Source organism: Pomacea canaliculata, linkage group LG10 (assembly GCF_003073045.1).
Source record: "Pomacea canaliculata isolate SZHN2017 linkage group LG10, ASM307304v1, whole genome shotgun sequence".
Lineage (NCBI taxonomy): Eukaryota > Metazoa > Mollusca > Gastropoda > Architaenioglossa > Ampullariidae > Pomacea > Pomacea canaliculata.
Genome location: NC_037599.1, coordinates 13,641,143 through 13,662,049, shown reverse-complemented (window position 1 = coordinate 13,662,049; position 20,907 = coordinate 13,641,143). Strand labels below are relative to the sequence as shown.

General features: G+C 45.7%; 2 protein-coding genes across 2 annotated transcripts; both read left to right on the top strand.

The window, feature by feature from the left end:
- The first annotated feature begins 1,297 nt into the window (after positions 1–1,297).
- On the top strand, positions 1,298–6,398 carry LOC112573466. The gene is made up of 3 exons (XM_025253867.1): positions 1,298–1,937; positions 4,286–4,489; positions 4,743–6,398. Exons 1-3 carry the CDS (start codon positions 1,779–1,781, stop codon positions 5,922–5,924), a joined length of 1,545 nt encoding a protein of 514 aa, XP_025109652.1. The 5' UTR covers positions 1,298–1,778; the 3' UTR covers positions 5,925–6,398.
- Positions 6,399–9,410: 3,012 nt separating this feature from the next.
- Positions 9,411–20,768, top strand: LOC112573443. The gene is made up of 7 exons (XM_025253826.1): positions 9,411–10,965; positions 14,886–15,053; positions 15,443–15,521; positions 16,730–16,929; positions 17,301–17,422; positions 17,744–17,809; positions 18,256–20,768. The coding sequence occupies exons 1-7, from the start codon at positions 10,648–10,650 to the stop codon at positions 19,259–19,261; spliced, it is 1,959 nt and encodes a 652-aa protein (XP_025109611.1). The 5' UTR covers positions 9,411–10,647; the 3' UTR covers positions 19,262–20,768.
- Positions 20,769–20,907: the final 139 nt, after the last annotated feature.

The following is a 20,907-nucleotide window of genomic DNA, read 5'->3' as shown; positions in this document are numbered from 1 at the left end:
AGACCCATCAGCAGGTACACATGTCGCTTGAGGTTGTATTGCACCATCATCCACAGGTACAACATCATCTGGTCTGAAGACACTGCTTTCTAGCAAGTGTGTTTGTAGAAATCCTACGTAAATGTAAATCCTACATTAATATAAGCTAGGATGTGATTATTTTTAATTAACTGGCATTTGAGCAAAATATTCGTCTACGACTTCAGGGAGTAATTTCTATTTAAAAATCTTTAAGTGCATTTTTTTGTGACATTTCTTCAAACTTTAGGCTTTCCTGAGACATTACCATGTGGGCCAGACCTTGTTCTCAAGCATGATCTTTCATGGAAATCCTCCACACTGTGAACGGACATTTTATACTTTGTTCTGTAGAACAATTTCATCCTATAGAGAGCATTAGTCACAGACCCTGGCTTCTCCCACTGAGGATGAATGCTACTTACTCTCAAATGAAGGAAATGAGTGCTTCACTTCTACTGAACCTTCCATTCTACAAGTCTGTTGACATCCTGACTACTCAGGCTTCTGGTTTTGTTCGATATAGATATAGATATAGAAAACCAGAGTAGTCCTGATCCAGGATGTGATATTAATTAATGATGAACCCTGTACATGTCATTGTCCTAAAGGAGTGTCCATGGAAGATCCGTGCGAGACAGCTGACCATGGCCGTGTGGTTATTCCTCCGGCAGACAAACCTGCTCCCAATCATCTTCTTTAAGTTAGAGATGTGTGTGTGGATGGCTGATGTACAAAAAAAAAAAAAAAAAAAAACAACAACAACAAACAAACAAACAACTGGAGCACTATGTTGGTGCGATCCTGTGGCCACTTTCATCTGAGGTGTCTTCTGTTTTTCGTGACATTTCTTGGATTGTCTATACACGGAGGCCATGTTGAACAAACCGCTCTGTTCTGCGCTCCTTCCTTTATCATTGTGTTTGTGTATGGCTGTGTGGTACAGTGCATTAGCTACTTGAGAAATAATAGATGCGGTTTATAAATCATCCATTGGTCATTCTTTATTTTATTATTATAATTAAATACCTGCTAACGGATGATCACTACGCCCTGATCCCTTCATGTCGTTACTTCGATCTGGTATACATATTGAGTGTAACTGGAACAATTTCTAAACTATAAATACTTCCAAATAACGAGTGAGTTTTTGAGGAAGGGAAGAGCAAAGTCTGGGCTCGTGGAGTCATGCTCTGTAAAGTTGTTTTGTAATCATCATATAGGATGTGACCGTTGCTGGTACATACTGCGTGAGTAGTCAGTGTGCAGAGTACGTGTCGAGTCTCACATCGGCATTTCCCTCATGGGAGGATGTCACCTCTTCGACCTCATCTTATCAATGCTCGATGAGCGCCAGACATTGTGCAGGGAAACAGAGTATCACGTGTGAAACACTGTCTTTACCCAGACTTGGGTGAGTTCGTGAGTTATCATTTGATTGTGATGCCTGTGATCACCAGGGGAAACTCAACCCGACAGGGAAACGACACACTAGACGTCCACGTCTCGGGTGTACGGGAGGTGTCAGGTATATGGGAATATGCCGGGTGTTGTCGCCGGGTGAGTTTTCTCCCTCACTCACTTCATGTAAATATACTTTAGGTGTGTCAGGTTGACACTGGTGCGGACAGAGGGACGCAAGGCCATAATTATTTTCTCGAAATGATGTGTCACAAACTCTGACAACAACACTCATAACAACCGGATCCTCTGCCCTGGGGAGTTACCACTGACGTCACGGCGAGAGAGAAGGACGAAACATGGCGGCTGGGGTTATGTGTCCGGACCACCCGGAGGAGAAGTTACGGTTCCTGTGCGTGCCCTGTGACCGCCTGGTGTGTCGCGACTGCAAGCTGACTGACCACGAGGGTCACAAGAGCGTGGACGTGGCCAAGACCAGCGACGACACTCGCCAGAAGGTCAGTAAACCCTCAAACTTCCCTCCATGTTTGTACTCTTTCCACGAGTGCATGCGTTCGGCGTTCTTTCTAAACCGTCTTTCTGACCCATTGTTCATTCGTCCGTCGCTCACTGACTCATCGCTTGTGTTAGGTTTAGTTTAAGGTGTGCTTGCTGTTTCAAGAGTTATACGCCTATCTTGTTCTATAGATATTGTAGATGTTAGTTGTTTTCTTGGCTGTCATGCAAGTGTGTTTGAAAACGTGCTCTCTATTCAAAGCACCTTGTGTACAAGTCGACCAAAGCTCTTCCGTGTACAGCCCTCCAGTTGATTACAGGTGTGTGTGTGTGACGGCCCGCGTGTGCAGTGCGCTTGTGTATACAAGAATGCTGACGAGTGCTGATAACAAAGGTGTGGATGGATGAACGAGGTGATAGGTTACACTTCCTTTATGAATGTTTATTGAGGCCCCGGCCTCGTCATACAAGTTGTTCACAGGAAGGTCGGGGCGTCTTCAGATGCCGGTGACCCTGTGTAAGTCATGTTACGAGCTTAGCAAACATGGCAGCTGAATGGGTTTTCAACTGTTAAGACGCAGTTTGATATACATCCCCCCCATTCACTGATCACCTTCCTGGTGTGTACACCTTGACTGTCCAGGTACATCTAGTGACATCACGTGCTAGCTGTCCAGGTAGGGGGCACCCGGTAGTGTAGTGGTTAAAACACTGGCTTGTCACCACTGCAGTGAGCGGCTCAGGGTTCGGATCTCGTCTCGGGACACTCTCTGAATGTGACACCTGTTTTGGCGTCGTGAGTTTTCTCCAGGTACTCCTGTTTCCTCCCCCCTCTGTCTCTCCCCCCATAGTGTGAAATCGCCGTAAGGTGGAAGCCCTTTCCCACTAAAGAAAGCAAGCAACCTAGCTGACCTCTAGTGACATCTCGGCGTTAGATGATCAGAAAGCTTTCAAGCATCTTAGGAAAATTTTTTCTCTCTTACGATGTGAGCTTTGACTAACCAACACAACAATTCCCTAGCCGGATATGACACCTGACCACCCCACCAAGATACCCGGTAATTTCTGACTCGATGTGAAGGCCACCAACCTTCAAAACAAAAACCACTTGAACCGCATTTCTGATGATCTGAAGGGGATGTTGAGGACTAACAAGTGAACCGACACAAGAAAACAGCGCCACCTGGCGACAGACGAGCCAGTCCAGCAGGAAGATGGGTGTCTTGTTGTCCTGGTGATGTGTACCCGTGTACGAGGCAACATCCGGGGGCAGGTGTCGCAAGGGGAAGATAACTGAGTCGCGGGCAGACCTGCAGGGAGGAACTGTATTTAAAGTCAGCAATAAACCATAATCACCCATTAATGCAAACTAAGAATCAAATGAGATTTTTTGAGATCCCTCCCCTCGTAGTACACCTGAATAGACGGGATTATAAACCCTGACTTGACGAAACTCTACCCGGTTGCTACCCTTAATGTTGGTGTCTACCTCGCACCCGTTGAATCCCTGTAAAGATTCCGTCGAGGGATACGAGCTATTCACTAATACTGATAGCCGGAGACAACCTAAGTTTGTTCTCTAAATTTTAGGGCCGGAAATACAACCGATTATTTATTATCTATTATGGAGGATTTTTTTAAACCATTAAAATGGAAGATCATCAAAATCACTGCAAAATGTCTGCGTGTGAATAACGTGCCATGCCATGTGACGAAGATCCTGTCTCTACTGTTTCTCAATAACAAATAAACAATCCTAGCGGCCGGATTTATTGGAAGGTATGGCAGCGAAGAAATTCTTATAGTCTTGAAGTTGCTGTTTCAGCCTGACGGTGGTAGGTTCGAATCCCATAGGCAGATGTGGACGGAGCGATGAAACGCGGCCTCACATTTGTAGGCCCGCAGTAGGAATCCATTCCCGTCAAATTTTCAAGTAAAAAAAAAGAGAAGAATCTTTGGTTGAGCAACATTTTACGAAACATTAGAAAAAGAAAAAATAGCAGATAATCCATTAGAGATTATGAACAACCAAAAGTTTCAAATAATTATGTGATTGTTCTAGTGTAGCTAGTTTTTCATCAAGATGACCTGTGTTGTGTTGGGACACTTGAAAGTGAATGTCGTATTCTCTCGACAGTTTTCATCAAGATTACACAAAAAAAAACAAAAAAAAAAAAAAAAAAACTACCAGCATCCAGCCTTTGAAAGCATTGTTGCACAGACACAAGCTAACGACATGTTGATGATCGACTACACCAGAGGTGTTTGTCATGTTTATAACCGACTGTATTGTTGTTGTTTTCAGCTGCATCGCTATGTAAATAACTGACTGTACTATTGCTGTTTGCAGCTGCAGGGTCACGTGGCCCGCCTGAAGGAGAGGATGAAGATCCTGAACGTTGTGATGGAAGAGGCCGAGGACGACCGGCGAGCAGCGATGGCGGCTCAGAGAGACATTGCAGACGAGATTCGTCGTCGTGCGGCGATGATGACTGAGTGTGTCAAGCAGTTGGAGCAGCAGGCACTGGACACTCTCGACTCCGCCATGAACTTGGTGAGTGGAGATACGGCCATGACCTTATAGGGTCAATAGCTTCAGTGATTGAGGTCTGGATGGCTTTTATTTATATAATCGAAAACGACAGACAGCTTTGTGAAGCAGAAAGCAATGTCGATAGTTAAGGTGACTAAGAAAATATGTCATTAACTTCACGATTTTTATTTTGTATGAACTGCGGTCTGGCAGTTCACAAAGGTCAGCTGGCTGTCGTCCAATATTTCAAACAATAATTCGTTGGTGTCTGCAGGTAAACGACGAGATCGACTCCACCGTGAAAGACCTGGAGTACCGACGAGGCGAGATCAAAGACATGGTGGAGACCACGAGATCCGCGCTGAGCAGCATGGACACCGGCGACACCTACAACCCCGTGCTGGCCTTCACCTTGGAGCATGACCTGCGCAGCGGGCGCGGCAAGGGCGAGAACCTGGAGATGCTGACGGAGGGCTTGCCCGTATTTTCGGTGCGACCAATCCTGTACCGTCCCGTCGTCCTGAGCGAGGACACCGTGCGCATGTTTATCGGCCTTCCCCAGTTCGCTCAGGTCTCCAAGGCAACGCCGAGAGTCAGCGTGTCCCCGGTTTTTAACTGCGGTGGCGCTAGCATCGCGGGCATCAACTCCATCTGTCCGATGGCCGACGGGACCGTGTGGATAGCCAGCGATGTCGGTGAGGGCTCCAGCGATCAGCAGGTGGCGCTCTTCAGTCAGCAGGGAAAGCTGATCCGGGAGGAGACTCTCCGTGGTCCGGTCAGCCTGGTGCGAGTCACCAAGGTGAAGGCCTTTGTTGGGGGCAAGTACGTGGCGAAAATCCTCAATGCCAGCGAGTCTTGTAACGTGGTTTTGGAAAAAGACTACAGCAGCGACCAGTACCAAAATATTTCCTGCAAGTCTGAGAACGCCATCGCAGTCTTCTCCAAACTGAAACTCCGCTACGCCATCATGTCTTCTCAGGCTGCGCCCCCTCACTGCCTGTGCAAGATGGACGTCAAGCACTCGTCGCTCCCTCTAGCGGCGTTCACGTTTGTCCGGACCATGGACTGCCCTCGCCCGGTGGCCATGGATGTGGACAGCAGCGGTCAGTTCTTGGCCGTCGTCACGTGCGACCAGGCGGTGCGGGTGTTCCGGCTGTCGGACCAGCATCCACCCAGCGTCTACTGCCCTAGCGGCGAGTCCTTCTCGCCCTCCGATGTCTGCTTCTACACGATTGGCGGAAAGGAGATGCTGCTCGTCGCTGATTGGTTCAACAGCACCGTGAACGTGTTGGAGTACTGTGACGGCATCCGGTTCGTGTCCTACTTCGGATCTGGCTGCCCGCTGCTGCAGCAGCCCACGGCCCTCACGCAGGACGACAGCGGCCGCCTGTGGGTAGGATGCAAGGACGGACACATTCTCACCTGCTCTGAAGCTGAAGGGACTGAACAAAAATAATTGAAACATTTTGGGTGCGCGCGTGCGTCAGTAAATGTGTGTGAACGTGATGAGGTTCTCCAGGACTGGAGGCACAAAGGAAGGGGGGGGGGATTGATGACACGAAGACAGAAAAAGTCACGTGACTCGCAAGAGGAAACTGCAAAGGTCCAAGTGTTGGCTGGTTTCCACTTTTTTACCATCGCTTTAATGCCTATTGTGATGTCTTCCAGAATATTGTTTGGGTCTGGCCCCACTAGAGCCTTTAACAAATAAATAAGAAGCACATCCTGTCCTTTGACCTCCCGTACCTCACTCTGTTGACATGACTTTTACGCTTGAGAGACAATCAAAAATGCAAACTTAATAATAAAAATAACTCATGCATAATATTTTTGTCAAATGAGAAGCTATTTATATGTGTTAAATTAATGATTTAATTTTTTTCATATTTTGACTTTGCCTGAAATTGAAGATTATATTACTAAAAACATTCTCAAGGCTCGACTTTTGTTCAATGCATGCAAGTTATTGCATACGTTAGTGAGGTTATCACATGAGTTAGTAAGTTATAACATAAATAAGTGAGGTTATCACATGAGTTAGTACAAGTTATAACATAAGTAAGTGAGGTTATCACATGAGTTAGTGCAAGTTATTATTTGTGTGCTCTCTATCTTCCTATCTCTCTCTCCCTTCGTCTGTCTCGTTCACAACGACAAGGAATGTACAGCTATCAGTGGCGCTATCACAAAACAAAGCTGTAAAATGTTATTATTTGTGTTGCTGTTATTATTGTTACTCTGGACATGTTAAAGTGCTGCTCAGGGGGAGACAAGTCTGCCCACCACGAGTTACTTTCTGTGCCCTGGGTTGCGGTTCTTTCACTGCCCGCCTGTTGGGTCTACTCACAGAAGGTGAACTCACTGAGCTCGTGAGACAGGAGCTGAGAGGTTAGTTAGGAAGTTGGATCAGGTTTCGCTCCAATATCTGCTCATCTCGGTGGTGCAGCTAGTGAGTGAGGGCACCTGGCAGTGGGAGTGAGGTAAACGACAGAGGGTGAGCGAGTCCTCCAATCCGACCATTGCATCATCGTCGTCTCTTTCGTCAGACCAACCAACGGCAGCAGTGAGGAAGAATTAAGTCTCTGAAGTCACAGCAATACAGTTGTAGATGATGTCTACTATGATGACGATGATCTCTTGACTGGGGTCAAGTAGTGTGGTGACCTGACTTCAAGTCTGTGAGAGAGACAGTGTGTGTGTGAACCTTTTGACTTCTGATAAGCTCATGACTGAAAGACGGATGCAAGCAATCGGTGTTATCGGTGTTATCGGTGTTATCAGGCCGACTACTTTACTAAACACACTTTAAGAAGAGTAGGTAAAAAGACTGTCACCATTTCAGTGATCATCTGTTCTCATGTAAACAAAATGTTGGTACGTTAAGGGTAACTGTGACAGTGGAATATTTACATCTGCTTTTATCTACTTTTTTATACTGAACCACGTACACTTGCACTTATTTTACACCGAGTCACGTACACTTGCACTTATTTCATACTTGCATACTCATGCAAGCACACGCACGCGCGTACGCACACAAAATCGTAGTTTGAGAGTTACCTCAGTATCAGCATCATTTACTCTTTTTCAAAGACACTTTTCATAATCTGCTGCCATGAAATCTGATAGTGAGTACTGTTCACTACAGTCATAGACTCCTAACAAAGGTCGTCTCCTAACCTTTTGGTTGTCGTCAAGTAACGGGGACCACCCTGTTCTCGAGGCCAGGTATATATGAGGGTGGCGCCTATCTTCTCTCCTTCGCTGCCTTACCTTCTCTCTATCTTCTATGGAGTCAAGGAGTCAAGTACCTATTCTCCACACCTGACTGAAACATGTGACGCAGCAGGACGACCCACCTGTCGGGTACCTGACTGAAGAAGTTGGGGGAAGGTCAGGCATGGCTATCATTGACCCTTCGGTTGTAAATGTTGTGAACTGAAACCACGTTCTCGCGAAATATCGCTGGACCACGTACTGGTCATTATAATAATTATACAAGGTTGGACGAGCTCGAGATATACTCTGTTACTGACTGCAACTAGAAGAGTAACAACATCCAGTCTTCGTTTTTTTAAGCAGCTTTTTGTAGATAAATAAATCAGTCAAGGAACCAATAAGTTAATGAGATTTGAAGTAATCAGGAAGCAACATCTGTGGATGCCGTGCCATCCAGACCCACCAGGCTGCAGCGCCACGCGCGAGAAGCCAAGCGGAAGTGTCACTGTGTGTGGCTGTTGCTGATAAACAGAGGTCAGAGGTCAGCCAACCTCTTACTGAGCTCAGCGACTTAAAGCACAACCTGGCACACAGTACGAGCTCCATGCACTTTACACAACAACCCGAGAGACTGGAGTGAAATTGTAAAATTGTCAACACAGAGTCCACTCAGGGACAGGGCGAGTTCCTCCAGAGTTCAGAGAGCGAAGCGCTTTGAAGTGAAAAAGAATTAATTTAGTGCACATGAGTTTTATTAATCAGAGAGGGAGTTATGGAGATCTGTATAACACTTCCAAGTTATCTAGAATATGTAATATGGGCAACAAAGTATCTGCCAGTAACTGTGTAATAAGGTTTACAGTCTAGACTATGTACAGGAGGTTGTTTTTCGGAGGTTCTAAAGTCTAGTCTATGTACAGGAGATTGTGCAGCCTAAACTGGGATTAAAAAACTTCTTAAGGAGTCACTGTAGCTACATATTTGCTACACTGGCCAAGGAGTATCACAAACTAAAGCAAAAAAAGCCCTCGGTCAAATCTCCATCATATGTCACTGAAACGTCACAAGTCTTCTATGAAAGACATGGCAGTGTCATTGAAAGACATGGTAGTGTCGTTGTCTGCTCCGAGGGACATGGACGTGACATGGGTGTGTAAGCTGATAATATGAGTGACAAGATGGTGACATTTCATTGTAACTCATCTGAGTGCAGTCCCTTGTCAGTGACGTGAGAATGTGACGTGTCATTTTGTGAAGTGTCAGGGGACTGTCGGATGCTCTTGGTGCTTGACACAGGTCGTTATGGTCAAGTGTCAAGCCACTCGGGATTTTAGTATGAATGTTGTAGTGTTAGCAGTCCGGCACAGTAACATGCAATCATGGAAGTATGTACACAGTGTCGCACAGACAAAGCACGCACGTCCTCACAAACCAACACACACACGTCATGTCACCCGAGCAATATTATTACAGTCTGTGATTCTCCAAACAAATAAGTTTCTGAAGCCAGCCCACGTCTTCCAAATGTTCTGTAAGAATGGTGCCATGGTCTGCTGCCATGGTCTGGATTTTCCACTCAGTAAGAAGTCTGGTCCCAAACTAGTAATTGTCGTCAACACCTCATTGTGTACACTTCAGGCTCGAAAGCGTGCAGGAAGGAAGCACACACTTATGACCTTCGACCTACGCTGCGACGCTCGTCAAACTCGGGCAAACTGTCGAAAAGAACACTCGTCCTCCTGCAGTACTGAGCCTGCTGTGAGCAGTACTGTGCGACACCGTAGGACGACGTTGTGAGCACGTGACGTACCGTCCCATCATTCCTTTGCTTCCAATCTGCGCGTGACATGTCACATTATTGTGTCAGAGATGAGATTCTAGAGATTGCAGTGAGATGTTAGGATGTTGTGAGGTTTCATTAATGTCAAAGCTGCTCTAAGACTAGCGTAGCCACGGGTCATCCTCTCCACAGACGGAGAAATAAAGTTCCAGCAGCCTCCAGTGCGACGTGCGTGCACGAAAGGACTGTGGAACTCGTGCGTGTGGGTGTGCGTGCGCCGCGCGTCACTGCTGCTGATGTTGGCGATAAAGTAACGGCAGTGTCGTCCTCGCGGTTTGTGACGGATGTTTCGGCGAGTCAGGTTCAGTCAAACGAACCTTCTCCCTGATGCTGGCGACGAGGAGCCTGGAGTGTGTTCTCGCCGGATAAGACGATCTCGAGACGTGATGCGCAAGAAACAGCGCCGCCTGCTTCCGGTGGTCGTGCGTCAGTTGGCGAGCGGATACATGACGTGACACTGCGTCTCCTGTTGGCGTGGACGTCAGCTGCAGGTCAGCCTGAGACACCGAGGAGGCGCAGGGTGTCAGTCCTTTCCCCTTCCCCCGTCTGTCTCTCTCTCTCCTGCAACAGGACTACAGCATGCAGAAGAAACCGGATGCAGCGAATGGTGAAATGGCGGCTTGATTTCATCCGAGGACCTGCGGCTGGTCAACCGAGGGCTTTGTTCGCTGACACATGTTGGCCCTGGACCTTGTGGTGCTGCACTTTCCATATGCGGACGTTTCAACATGGCGGAAGTCAACTAGGACCGGGTTCCTGTCAAATATGATCGAGTTAAGCAAGGAAGGAATGACTGCCTTGATTTTTTCCAGTAACTGTACCGCTTAAAAACAGATTGAACACTTTGTTGACTTTGTTGTACCACAGTTTGTGTTGAACATGTGTAGCACATAGCATAACATGTTTACAATCAACAGTTCATCGTCAAGAACATCAGAAAAAAAAAAAGTGGCGACTGGTTGCTACCCTTGTATTTAAAGTTTACTCCAATCACGACAAACACCACCTTCAGCTGTCTACCTCACCAGGTGCTTCCCATTGTAAATATGCTATTTGCATAGCCAGAAAAACACAGGTGTGAACCACAAGAGACCCAGTAGGCAGATAACAGCAGTTAACCATGGGAGGTTCTCCGTCAAAAGAAAAGAAGAACAACAAATTCCAGCAAAACTCCAAAGGAGGGAAGAAAAACAAACGGAAGCTGAACAAGAAAGCAGCAACAAAGACAGACGCCAAGTGGACGAAGGTGTCTGGAGAAGGGGTCAAGCTGCAGCACGATGACCGCAAGGACAGCGACGTGGAGGACCTCAAGAACCCGCCACAGAGGGAGCGCTCCAAGTCCCTCCGGTTCTGTGACTTTACCCAGCTGGAGCGCACCCCGAAGGTGGGACACGCGGACTTGCTACCCGTGGATATTGCCTTCTTCCAGGAGGGCAGGGTGAGTGGCATTACTGATAAATAATGGAGTTTCATTGCAATGTTAAGCTATCCTCACAGCCGTCCTTCCTTCCTCATAAACCGCTTACAACCTTTTGTTCTCTTTATTACTTATTTTTACTGTTACTTATTTTTTCCGGTTTCATCATCCAAACGTGTTGGCGTATGAGCGCTCTTGCCCGTGTACGGGAAACTGGGGAACTACACAGGTCTAGTGTTAGTGTGTTAGTGTGTGTGAAAACAACGGAATTGTTGAAAGCTCAGCCTTACGACAAACAACTTTGCTGATCGGCTGTTTTATCTTACAATATACTGTTGAGATTGCCTTGGTCATGATGATGATGATGATGATGATGATGATGATGATGATGATGATGATGATGATGATAAAAGCCTTAAAGAGTTGATTTCGTGCCTGGTTAATGTAGCTTCTCGTGTTGACAAGACGACGAATACCATCAACATCCTTGCTAGTGCGTGCAATATTTGTTTAGTCAATAAAATGTTATTATGAAGTTTGTCTCAAGTCTCAGCTCACAATTATTAGAGTCTTGCCTCGGCTGTCATTGTGTTGAGGGTGAATTTTTCTCATTGCCCTGGTCAGCATGAAGAAAACAGACATCAGTCGTGTATTTCAGAATCTCGTCAACACCACTGCTGAGGAACTGTTAGCAACAGACTTTCTTCAGAAAGGCAGAAGCAGGGTTGAGTAGACCTTCAACTTCTTCATCTTGATATAGAATCATTTTTATGATCAGATGAGTCTCTCACAACTTCAAAGACTTTAAAAAGGCTTTTGACAGATTTTGATAGGAGGGACTATGTTATGTGATGCGAAAATTCAAAATTGAATGTCCAAATTCCGTCACCTGTGTGTGTTGCTCAACATCTTTGGGATCATCATGTGTGAAACCCTCCACAAACCACCACACTTCCATTTCCATTTGGTGGAAGACAGATTTGAAACCTATGCTTTGTAAACAGACACTTTGATAGCAGACACTAACAGAGAACTTCAAGAACTTACTGACAGACAATAAGAATGCCAATACAATGGAGTCCAGCACTCACAGGAGCAAAGTCTTAATCATTTGCAAAGCAGATATCTACATGAACAGGGTACGGCTTGAATAGGTAAACAGCTTTAAGTACTTGGAAGCCACCCTCTCCATAATCTGCAGCTCTATGGACATATGTCAGCACCAGGAGCATGACAGCAATAGCAAGATGGTTGGACAGAGTCTGATGCAGCCTTAAAATCAGGTTTGCTACAAAATACAAGTCTATGATAGTATTCTCAGTTAAGGGTGTGAGAGGTCGACCCTGCTTGCCCATCATGTCAACACACGTTGTTAGTACTTCAACGTAGTGTCCTCAGACTTTTAACCCCCAGACATCTCTGGCCTCGTCCTGCCAACCACAGCCATCATACAGACTTCCGGTGTGTAACGCCCTGTGTAACGCTGATCAAAGCTCGATTACACCAGTTGGAGCGAACCACCCACTGGGACTGATGGTTGCTGACAGAGAAACGGATGTGAGATGCAGGAGCTCGTCTGTTCTTTGCTGCTCTTTGGCATCGTCACAGACGTTTGTGAGAGAAAAACTTCTCAAAGAAAAACAAACCCAAAACCAGAATCGTGCAGGCGAATCGTTGTATCCTAGTGAAGATGAAGTGTTGTGTGTTTGTACTCTGAGGGTGTAGTGTTGTATCCTTGTGGTCTGTGGAGGTGTCGTGAGGTAAAATGAAGAGGACTATGAGCCAATATCTTAGTTCTCCGAGAATCTTGTTTATATTCACGGGGACTGTAACAGTGAACGCAGTGTGAACGCTGTCGTTGCTCTGCTTTAAGAGCTATTTATAGATATATACATCCACTGCACGCGACAGAGATGCTGTGCAAAGCAGAAAAAGAGGAATGACTCATTGGAGTGTATACTATATGTTTGGAGAGGTGTAGCCGCTACATCTAAACAAGCTCTAGACCTCATGAGGAGTGGCTCACTCTGTTCAAAGTTAATTTGACCGTTCCTTGTGTTACAAGCCGCCCGGGGCGCCTTTCCTAGGACAGGTCGCCTAACAAGCCATGAAGGAGGAAAACTGGGGGAACCCCACTCTCAAGGGACTCTAAGACCACCAAAATACCAAAACAATCAAAAAAAACCGAAAAGGTTCTTCCGGTGAAGATGACTGATATCGGAAGAGTTCTCTCTTGGCTCCTGACGAAGTGGACCAGAGGGTCGTGACCCCTAACACGTGTGCACGGCGTGACCTACAGGCTCGAGTGTTGGCCGGCGACCGACGTGGCTGTGGAGCAGCCAGGGAAGCTGAGGCACGGAAACGCCCCCTTGTGATGACAAGCTCGCAGCGCCCTCTATGTCTGGTGCCGACACCAGCTTTGCACAGAAAAACAACAGGAACAATGGCTCCAGTCGTATTGTGTTCGCCATTGTTTTCTCTGATGGGCACGAGGGAAATAAAACTTAACTTGCGCCCTTTGCTTCCTACTTTAAACATGTCTGGATAGTTGTCGCAGTGTGGTGTGGATGTGGTGTAGACACTTGTCACAGTGTGGTGTGTATGTGGTGTAGACACTTGTATGGTGTGTATGTGGTGTAGACACTTGTCACAGTGTGGTGTGGATGTGGTGTAGACACTTGTCACAGTGTGGTGTGGATGTGGTGTAGGTTTAAATGTGGTGTGTGGCAGGTATATAGTGTGTAGTGTGTAGCATGTAGTGTGTAGTATTAAAGTGTAGAAGCACCAGATCGAAACTCCAAATCTTCGAACTAGAAAGTTGTATCAGTCGGAGTGTGATTGTGTTCCTGCTAACAGCTTAGAAAAGTAACTTTCTATTTCCCACCCGCCAGTCTTGTCTCCCTTGTGCTACTACTGCTGTAGGTTGTAAATTAAATTTAAATTGCTCGATGACAATGTGTCAATAAATAGCAGAATATTTCCTATTGTTGACATCTGACATCTTTCAGTACACTAAGTGTGTATCTTTGCCTTCATATTGAGCATCTGTTGTAATTGTTGTTTTTCTGTACACTGTTCTGTCACTCTTCCTGCCTCTAATGCAGACTGTCGACATCATGTCCTTCTGTCTCTTGAAATTTATTGTATATGAAGTGAAACCATATACTTGTGACTGACCAGCCTGCTAATGTACAGCATGCGACCTGCTGGTGACCTTTATTACTTTCAACAATAGTGCACGCGCGCGCACACACACAGAATGGCAAATGTTTTACAAACTCCTGCACTAACCAAAGTAAGCCCACATTTCTGAGCTTCATATCGTACTTATTGCTCATTTCAACTCATAAGGACTGAGGCTGCTAAGAGGAAATCACTCGAGCACATTACTCAAGTCACAAACTTGAGGCTGGCCAGGGCCTGAGTGCCGGCCCCTCCTACGTCACTGACTGTGAGCTGCTTACCAACGGTCTCAACACTGGGATCTCACTGCGCATGCTCTGAACACTGTGGTGTAGTTATTTCAATTTCATATTTCTAGATTGATTTGCAGTTGGTTTAGAGAGGTTAATATAGTTGGTTATATTGCCTGTGTATTAACACAAACACACAGACGGTCTGAAAACTGGAATCTCATTGCGCGTGCAAGTGTTCTGTCATTCTGTCTTCTGTCATTCATTAGTTGATCACTGGGTCAGGTGCCCACTTGCCCAACCCATCTGAGCAATGTAAACCTTATTCACTGGGCTATTTCTTCACCAAGTGCTTATAAAAACGTGTTGTCCTTTTTTTGTGTCAATGTGTCCCAACTGTCAATGATGGTGCCACGCCCCACAGACAACCTGCCACCAGTCGCACCATGGCGTGTTGAGCAGAAAAATTACAAGATGTTAGAGACAAATAGTTACTGACTGTTGACTGAACTGTTTTCTCTCGCGCAGGTACAGCCTGAGGAACTGTGTCACATTTGTAGCGTGTACACCGGAAGTGAGACGATGACGTGCGGAGTGTGTTACCGCACGTACCACGAGAGCTGCCTGTCCAAGATCGGTCAGTGGTGTGACAGTCACAAGTCAGAACCTGGGACTCTGTGGACCTGCCACCAGTGTGTTAGTATCCGTCAAGACCTCATGTCTTTCCTCCCTTCTGTCACTCCCTGACGTCATACCATCTTCTAGATCAGGGGCGGACAACCCCGCCGTCACCCAAATGTTAACTGCAGCTTGTTTTAAAATTCTACACTCAGCCAAAGTTAATTTGACTGCGTCCGGCGTATGAAATAAGACTTTTTTTCAGTTTTTTTTCCCCTTACTGATTGAGGGATGAAAACAGATACATTCGATGAAAGTGTGGAGCCCATTAGGTCACCTTATAATTTTAATCGCTGCTTAGAACACAGTAACATCATATTCTATGTTTGTTTAGACTTCATCATTATTATATTCTTAGCTAACCTGAAGCTTAGAACACATGAACATTATATATTGTTTACCTGCAGGCGAATCTGGGCAATTTGTTGACGGAGGAGGAGATCATCAACGTTCTGAGGCGTCTGGACAAATGCGGCATCCGTCGAGGTCAGTGTTCTCGCGAGTTCACGACCTTTTCAACTCCAACTTATTGTAGTCATCTGTGCTGGTCACTATGGCCATTTCATTGTTTTGTGATGGTCACGTAGTTTGGGTTTGCATATTTTATTTAGTTTCATGAGCATTTATTCTTTTGTCGTGTTCTAAATTTGATTTCATCACATAGTTGGTGTAGACTGAGGCTGTTGATGTGGTCTCTCAACTTTACATATTTAAAAGACACAAGAAAACGATATTGACGAGAAATCCATGTATAGTCTGTCGTGTTGGAAAAATATCATTTTCACATTTGAGTCTAATATATGCTAAAATTAAACAATAAAAGTATTCATTTTAAAATTTTCCATACAAAGACGTTGCTACCAATATCTTTTATCAAAGCAAAAACTGTATCAAGGAAACCAGATATAAATTATAATCAAGAGCAAACTCGCTTTCTGTTGCAAGCAGTTATGACAGGCAAAAACGAAACTTGTAACTTTTTTATCATTTGTTTCTTTTTATAAGATACACAGCCGGCAAAAACAGGAAGTTCTCTGATATCGATAATCATTTATTGTTCCTCGAATGTGTAGTCCACTAAGCCCTAAATAACATCCTTGACGCCCACACATTTCCACACTTTGTCTGCAAAAACAACATCATATCAGTTTTATTTTGTTCTTTTTTAAAATCTGACATTTGTTTGTTTTTTGCAGTTTTTTTTCTTTTTACTGGTTGTATGTTCTTCCTTTTGTTTTGTTGGCCTATTTTTTTTTTTTTGATTGATGAACAGGAAGTTTTTGATACTGCTATTTGTCAGGACAATGTATCTTACTAAATGATTCAAGATTTAGTTAGGTGATTCTTTTCGATGGACTGGAATGACCAGCCATGTTTTGTGGAACCTGGAAGGTCCATTGTAGTCAGGCTACACCACGTCAGGCAGATTGGTTTTTTGTTTGTTTGTTTGTTTTTTTTTTTGTTCGTTTGTTGTTTTTGTTTTTTTTTTTGGGGGGAAGGGGTTGTCGCATGATCTCATACAAACGTGTGTACATGGATATATGCTGTATTGACTGATGAAATGATCAGTCAAAGAAATATATAAATTTTAACGCCAGTTGATCATTGATTTCACACCAGTGATCAAGTCAGATGTTACTAGGCTGACAGTAGAGCAAGTTATCAATGCAGTCAATGGCTGTTGTTGCTGGCAGAGGATGACTTGACACTGGCAGACTACATGGCTTATTGCCACCTGTCCCTGCAAGAGGACGAGGGCAAGATCCTGACCCGTGAGAAAGCTGAGAACGCACGGCGGCGCTTCGCTCAGGTGGACACCGCCCACAGCGGCCGCATCACGTGGTGTCAGTTCCTCAACATCGAGAGCGTCAGGATCCTCAACAAGCGGCCAAAGGTGAGGACACGCTTCTGACTTTCGGCATCGTCTGCCTTTTTAACGGTTAACGATCATTTTATTTGAAAGTTAAGTAAACGCACATTATAACATTCCTGCTCCTACAGTTGTGTGGGAGCGTGCTGCCTGAAAGTAATGACCCTTGTGATGACCCCAATTCAATCTACATGGCCAACTTGTCCTAATTAGCTTCAGACCTACAGACAGTATGTTTGTAGAAATGGTGACTTATGAATAAACAGTAAAGTTTTTCTTTAAATTCATCTGTCGCAACAAAGATGCTTAAAATTCATTTGTCATGTTTAAATTCATCTGATTGTTATGATAAAGATGTTTTCCCTGTCTCTCCACCTGTCCATCACCGACTCCAGAACTCCTTGGTTCGTCTCCTGACGTCGCCAGAACTAGAGCGTGCCCGAGACGCCTTCCGCCTGCTCGACACCGACATGTGCGGCCGCATCACCAAGGCAACGGCGCATGAAGCCCTGGACAGGTCAGTCTACACACTTGATTTGCTTAATTGGCATTAATGAGCGGGGATACTAGAAAGACAGAAAGGCAGGCTGACTTGTGTCCTGTTTGTGTGTGTGGTTAAACGCATATTTGTGCCTGTGAACGATCGAGAGATTTTGTGAATTGTCCGTTTGGCCGAACTTACAACAGTTTCAACGTATTGATACAATGTTCTGGTAACGCACTTGGTCAATTAACAATTGACATCCATACATCGCTAATGACAGTTTTAATAACTGTGGATGTGCGTAGCACTAGTAAAGGATCACTCTGTAATGACAGCACGATTTCTTCTACTCAGGAACTCCCGTAGAAGCGGTTACTACCCTGATGAGACGATGATGTACATAGACGACGACTTAAGCGAGTAAGTAAACACTTAGGGTGATAGGCATAGAGATACTTACCTCCTAGATTACTTTACCTCCAGTCATCCTGAGTGTCAGAGCCTAACGTGCAGCTCGAGCCAAAAACAGTTTGCCGAGTCCTGTGTCTGTGGAGGACAGCCAGAGTTTGTGAAGCAAGCTAATGTGACATCAGACCTTTGACTTGGACATCCAGGTCCTGGCCATGGTAGCCTGGATTTGACTGGTTATCCCTGCAGACCCATTGCCTGTGCCTATGAGCGGGACTAGATGTGATGGTGGCGGAGGAGATAATTGTTGCTGATGACTGACAAGACGTGACGACTGCATACCGAGTGTTCATGACAATGTTCTTGTTATGGATGACCTGTTTGTAACTGTCACACCTCACTTATCTCTCTGTGTGTGTGTGTGTGTGCGCGCGTGATTGTGTGTGTGTGTTCTGCAGGTCCGTGTCGTGGATTGAGTTCCTGCGTGACCGCGCCATCTACATCATCGCTGAGCGCCCCTGGCTGCGCGCCTCACCCTCGGAACAAACGCTCATGCGCAAAGGTTCCGCGCGATCGTCTTTGACCTCCTCGGCCATGTCCACTCACATTCTATCGCATTTCGCTGGCAAAAGCAGCAGCAGCAGAGTCTCCGGGGAGGCCCACCCGCGTTCTGTACCGACCACCCCGGTATCCAAGCTACCCCCTGACATTCACCCGACATCTCTGCGACACCTGGAGTCGGAATTCGGACTTGGAACCAAGTCGGTTCCGACGACACCTCTGTCTAAAAATCCCCCCAGCGCTGGGCAGAGCGGGTCGCGCACGCCTCTTCCCGGTCAGCTAGGGTTCAAGTCCGTGCCCACCACGCCCGTGCTCAAGTCCTCTCAGGGCTTTCCTCTCCTTCCACCTCCACCCTCCTCCGCACGTGCAAGTTCCCACCACCACCATCCCCACCTGGCGGCTCGCGGCACGTCCTCCGTGCCAACGACTCCCACGAAACAACCAATGCCGGATTTTCTGTCCCAAGGCATCACCTGCAGTGCTCAGCTCTCCGATGGACCCCCTGCAGGGTCCAGAACCTCGGCAGGTTCGGAGGGTTCTGCTGGATCCCGCGCTTCGGCCGGTTGCGATATGGCCGCCTTCTCGAAAGGTCGACGCAGCTCCGGGCAGAATGAGATTCCGGGCGGGTTGAGGAGGTCGTCTCAAAGTGATTCGTCTGGAATGGTCAGCCAAGCAGGTCCCTTGGCTGGAAAACCTCCAATTGGCGGAAGAGCCGTCGCCGCGCCCCCTTACGGCAAGCTGGTGGAGCGGCTGCAGAGCGGAGACTGGCGCCAGAAGCAGGCGCACTCCATGCTGATGACGTCAGACTCGCCCGGAGGGGCACAGCAGTCCACGCCCACTTTTGGTTACGTCACGTCTGACCAGCACAACCTCACCGGACGCAGACCCCTGTCTCTCGTTTGATGCTCATCTTAATGTACTCAAGGACCTCGGATTGGACTTGGTTGTACTGACCTCCCTAACTCCTCTTGTGAGCCGTTGCTCGTCCCTTCACGTTCTGAGGAGTCGTGGAAGTGATCAAGCATCGGAGTTACTTCTCAACATATTCCACATCCACCTCAAACCTGCCTTCAACGTCTTCCGAGTGACTCATCTTTGGTCACCGATACCTCTACTCTAGTTTCATGCTCTTACAATGAAGATAGAGCATACCTGGGCAAAGATGGCTCATACTTTAAATAAACAACATCCACTTTGAAGGATAAGACTCATCGTCAACAGCCCTGCATATGCATTATCAGCAGTGAAGCAACTGACAGTAGCAAGTGTCATAACACAAACTGAGCAATGCTGGGAATTTTCAACAACTGTAGTGTGCTGGGATTGTTCATCTACTACAGTGTGATAACAGAACTGTTACCAGCAAAGGTAAAGGCCATCAATAAAAGTCTGGACATTGTGCATGACAAATCAACACCCCCTAATGATGCATACTATACCTGGTACTAATGGCAACTACCGCAGCCTGCCAATCACATTGAGTAGTTCTTTAAAGGCAAAAGAATCCACCATGACTACCGCTTCTTGCCAGTAGCACTTCCAGTGGAGTGTACTAATGAAGCACAAAAAAGCACAGAGAGAACAACTAGCAGGTGATGTGATGCCCACCTAACTTCCTTGTGGCAACGGTCAAAATGATTTCCAAGAAGTATGCATGGAAATTCCAAAATCAGTATTCATGGAATAGATTTGGGGAATGGGAGGTAATCATGTGCCACCAATACACCTCAAACTGATTTGAGTTTTTTGTTGGGTTTTTTTTTTGTGGTGGGGAATGGGGATATTCTGCTACTGAAAAAAATCTTGATTTATATTTGCTTCTAACAAAAAACACTCTAAGAAAGGTTGAGATTAAACTGTTAGATTTTCCTATTTTCCCAAGCTCGACCTGTGTCTGTCTAAAATCCTTACAGCAAAGCAGTAGCTGGGGTTGTCTGTTCTTCTCTAGACAAAATTCCTTAATCTGTGAATTTTATTTTGTGTCAATTCCTCGGCCTAAATTGTTTACTCTTGTGGATACAAATGTTGGGGTGGGGAGGATTTTATGTCCAACATTCTGCACTAACCAATATTAAAAAATCACGAAGTTCATTAAGTTTTAAAAATGTGTGTTAAACATCCTGCAAATAAACTGTAACATATTTAGTTTACTGAAGTAGATTGCATGACAATAAGTCTTGTGTTCTTTTTCTAGAAAAAAATGCAAGGTGACAAGTTAAAAGTCTCAAAAGATCTACTGTTAAGATTGTAACCAAAAGGCACCATAAAAAAATTTGATAAAAAAAATGCATGGATCTGAACTCTGAACTTATTGCAAACTATACCAGATCTTTGGCATACATTGTCTTCTGCTCAGTTGAAGTTGTTTAAATTTCAGCATATGAGAGTTCATAATAAACTGGGAAACGCATGGCAAATTTGTGGAAGAGAGTGAAGATGGCAAAAGTGCATCATTACTTCAAAACTAACCAAACATACACAAGCACACACACAGATGATGAAAAAAATAACTAACACCAAGAAAGAACAAGCACACAATCAAAAATGGA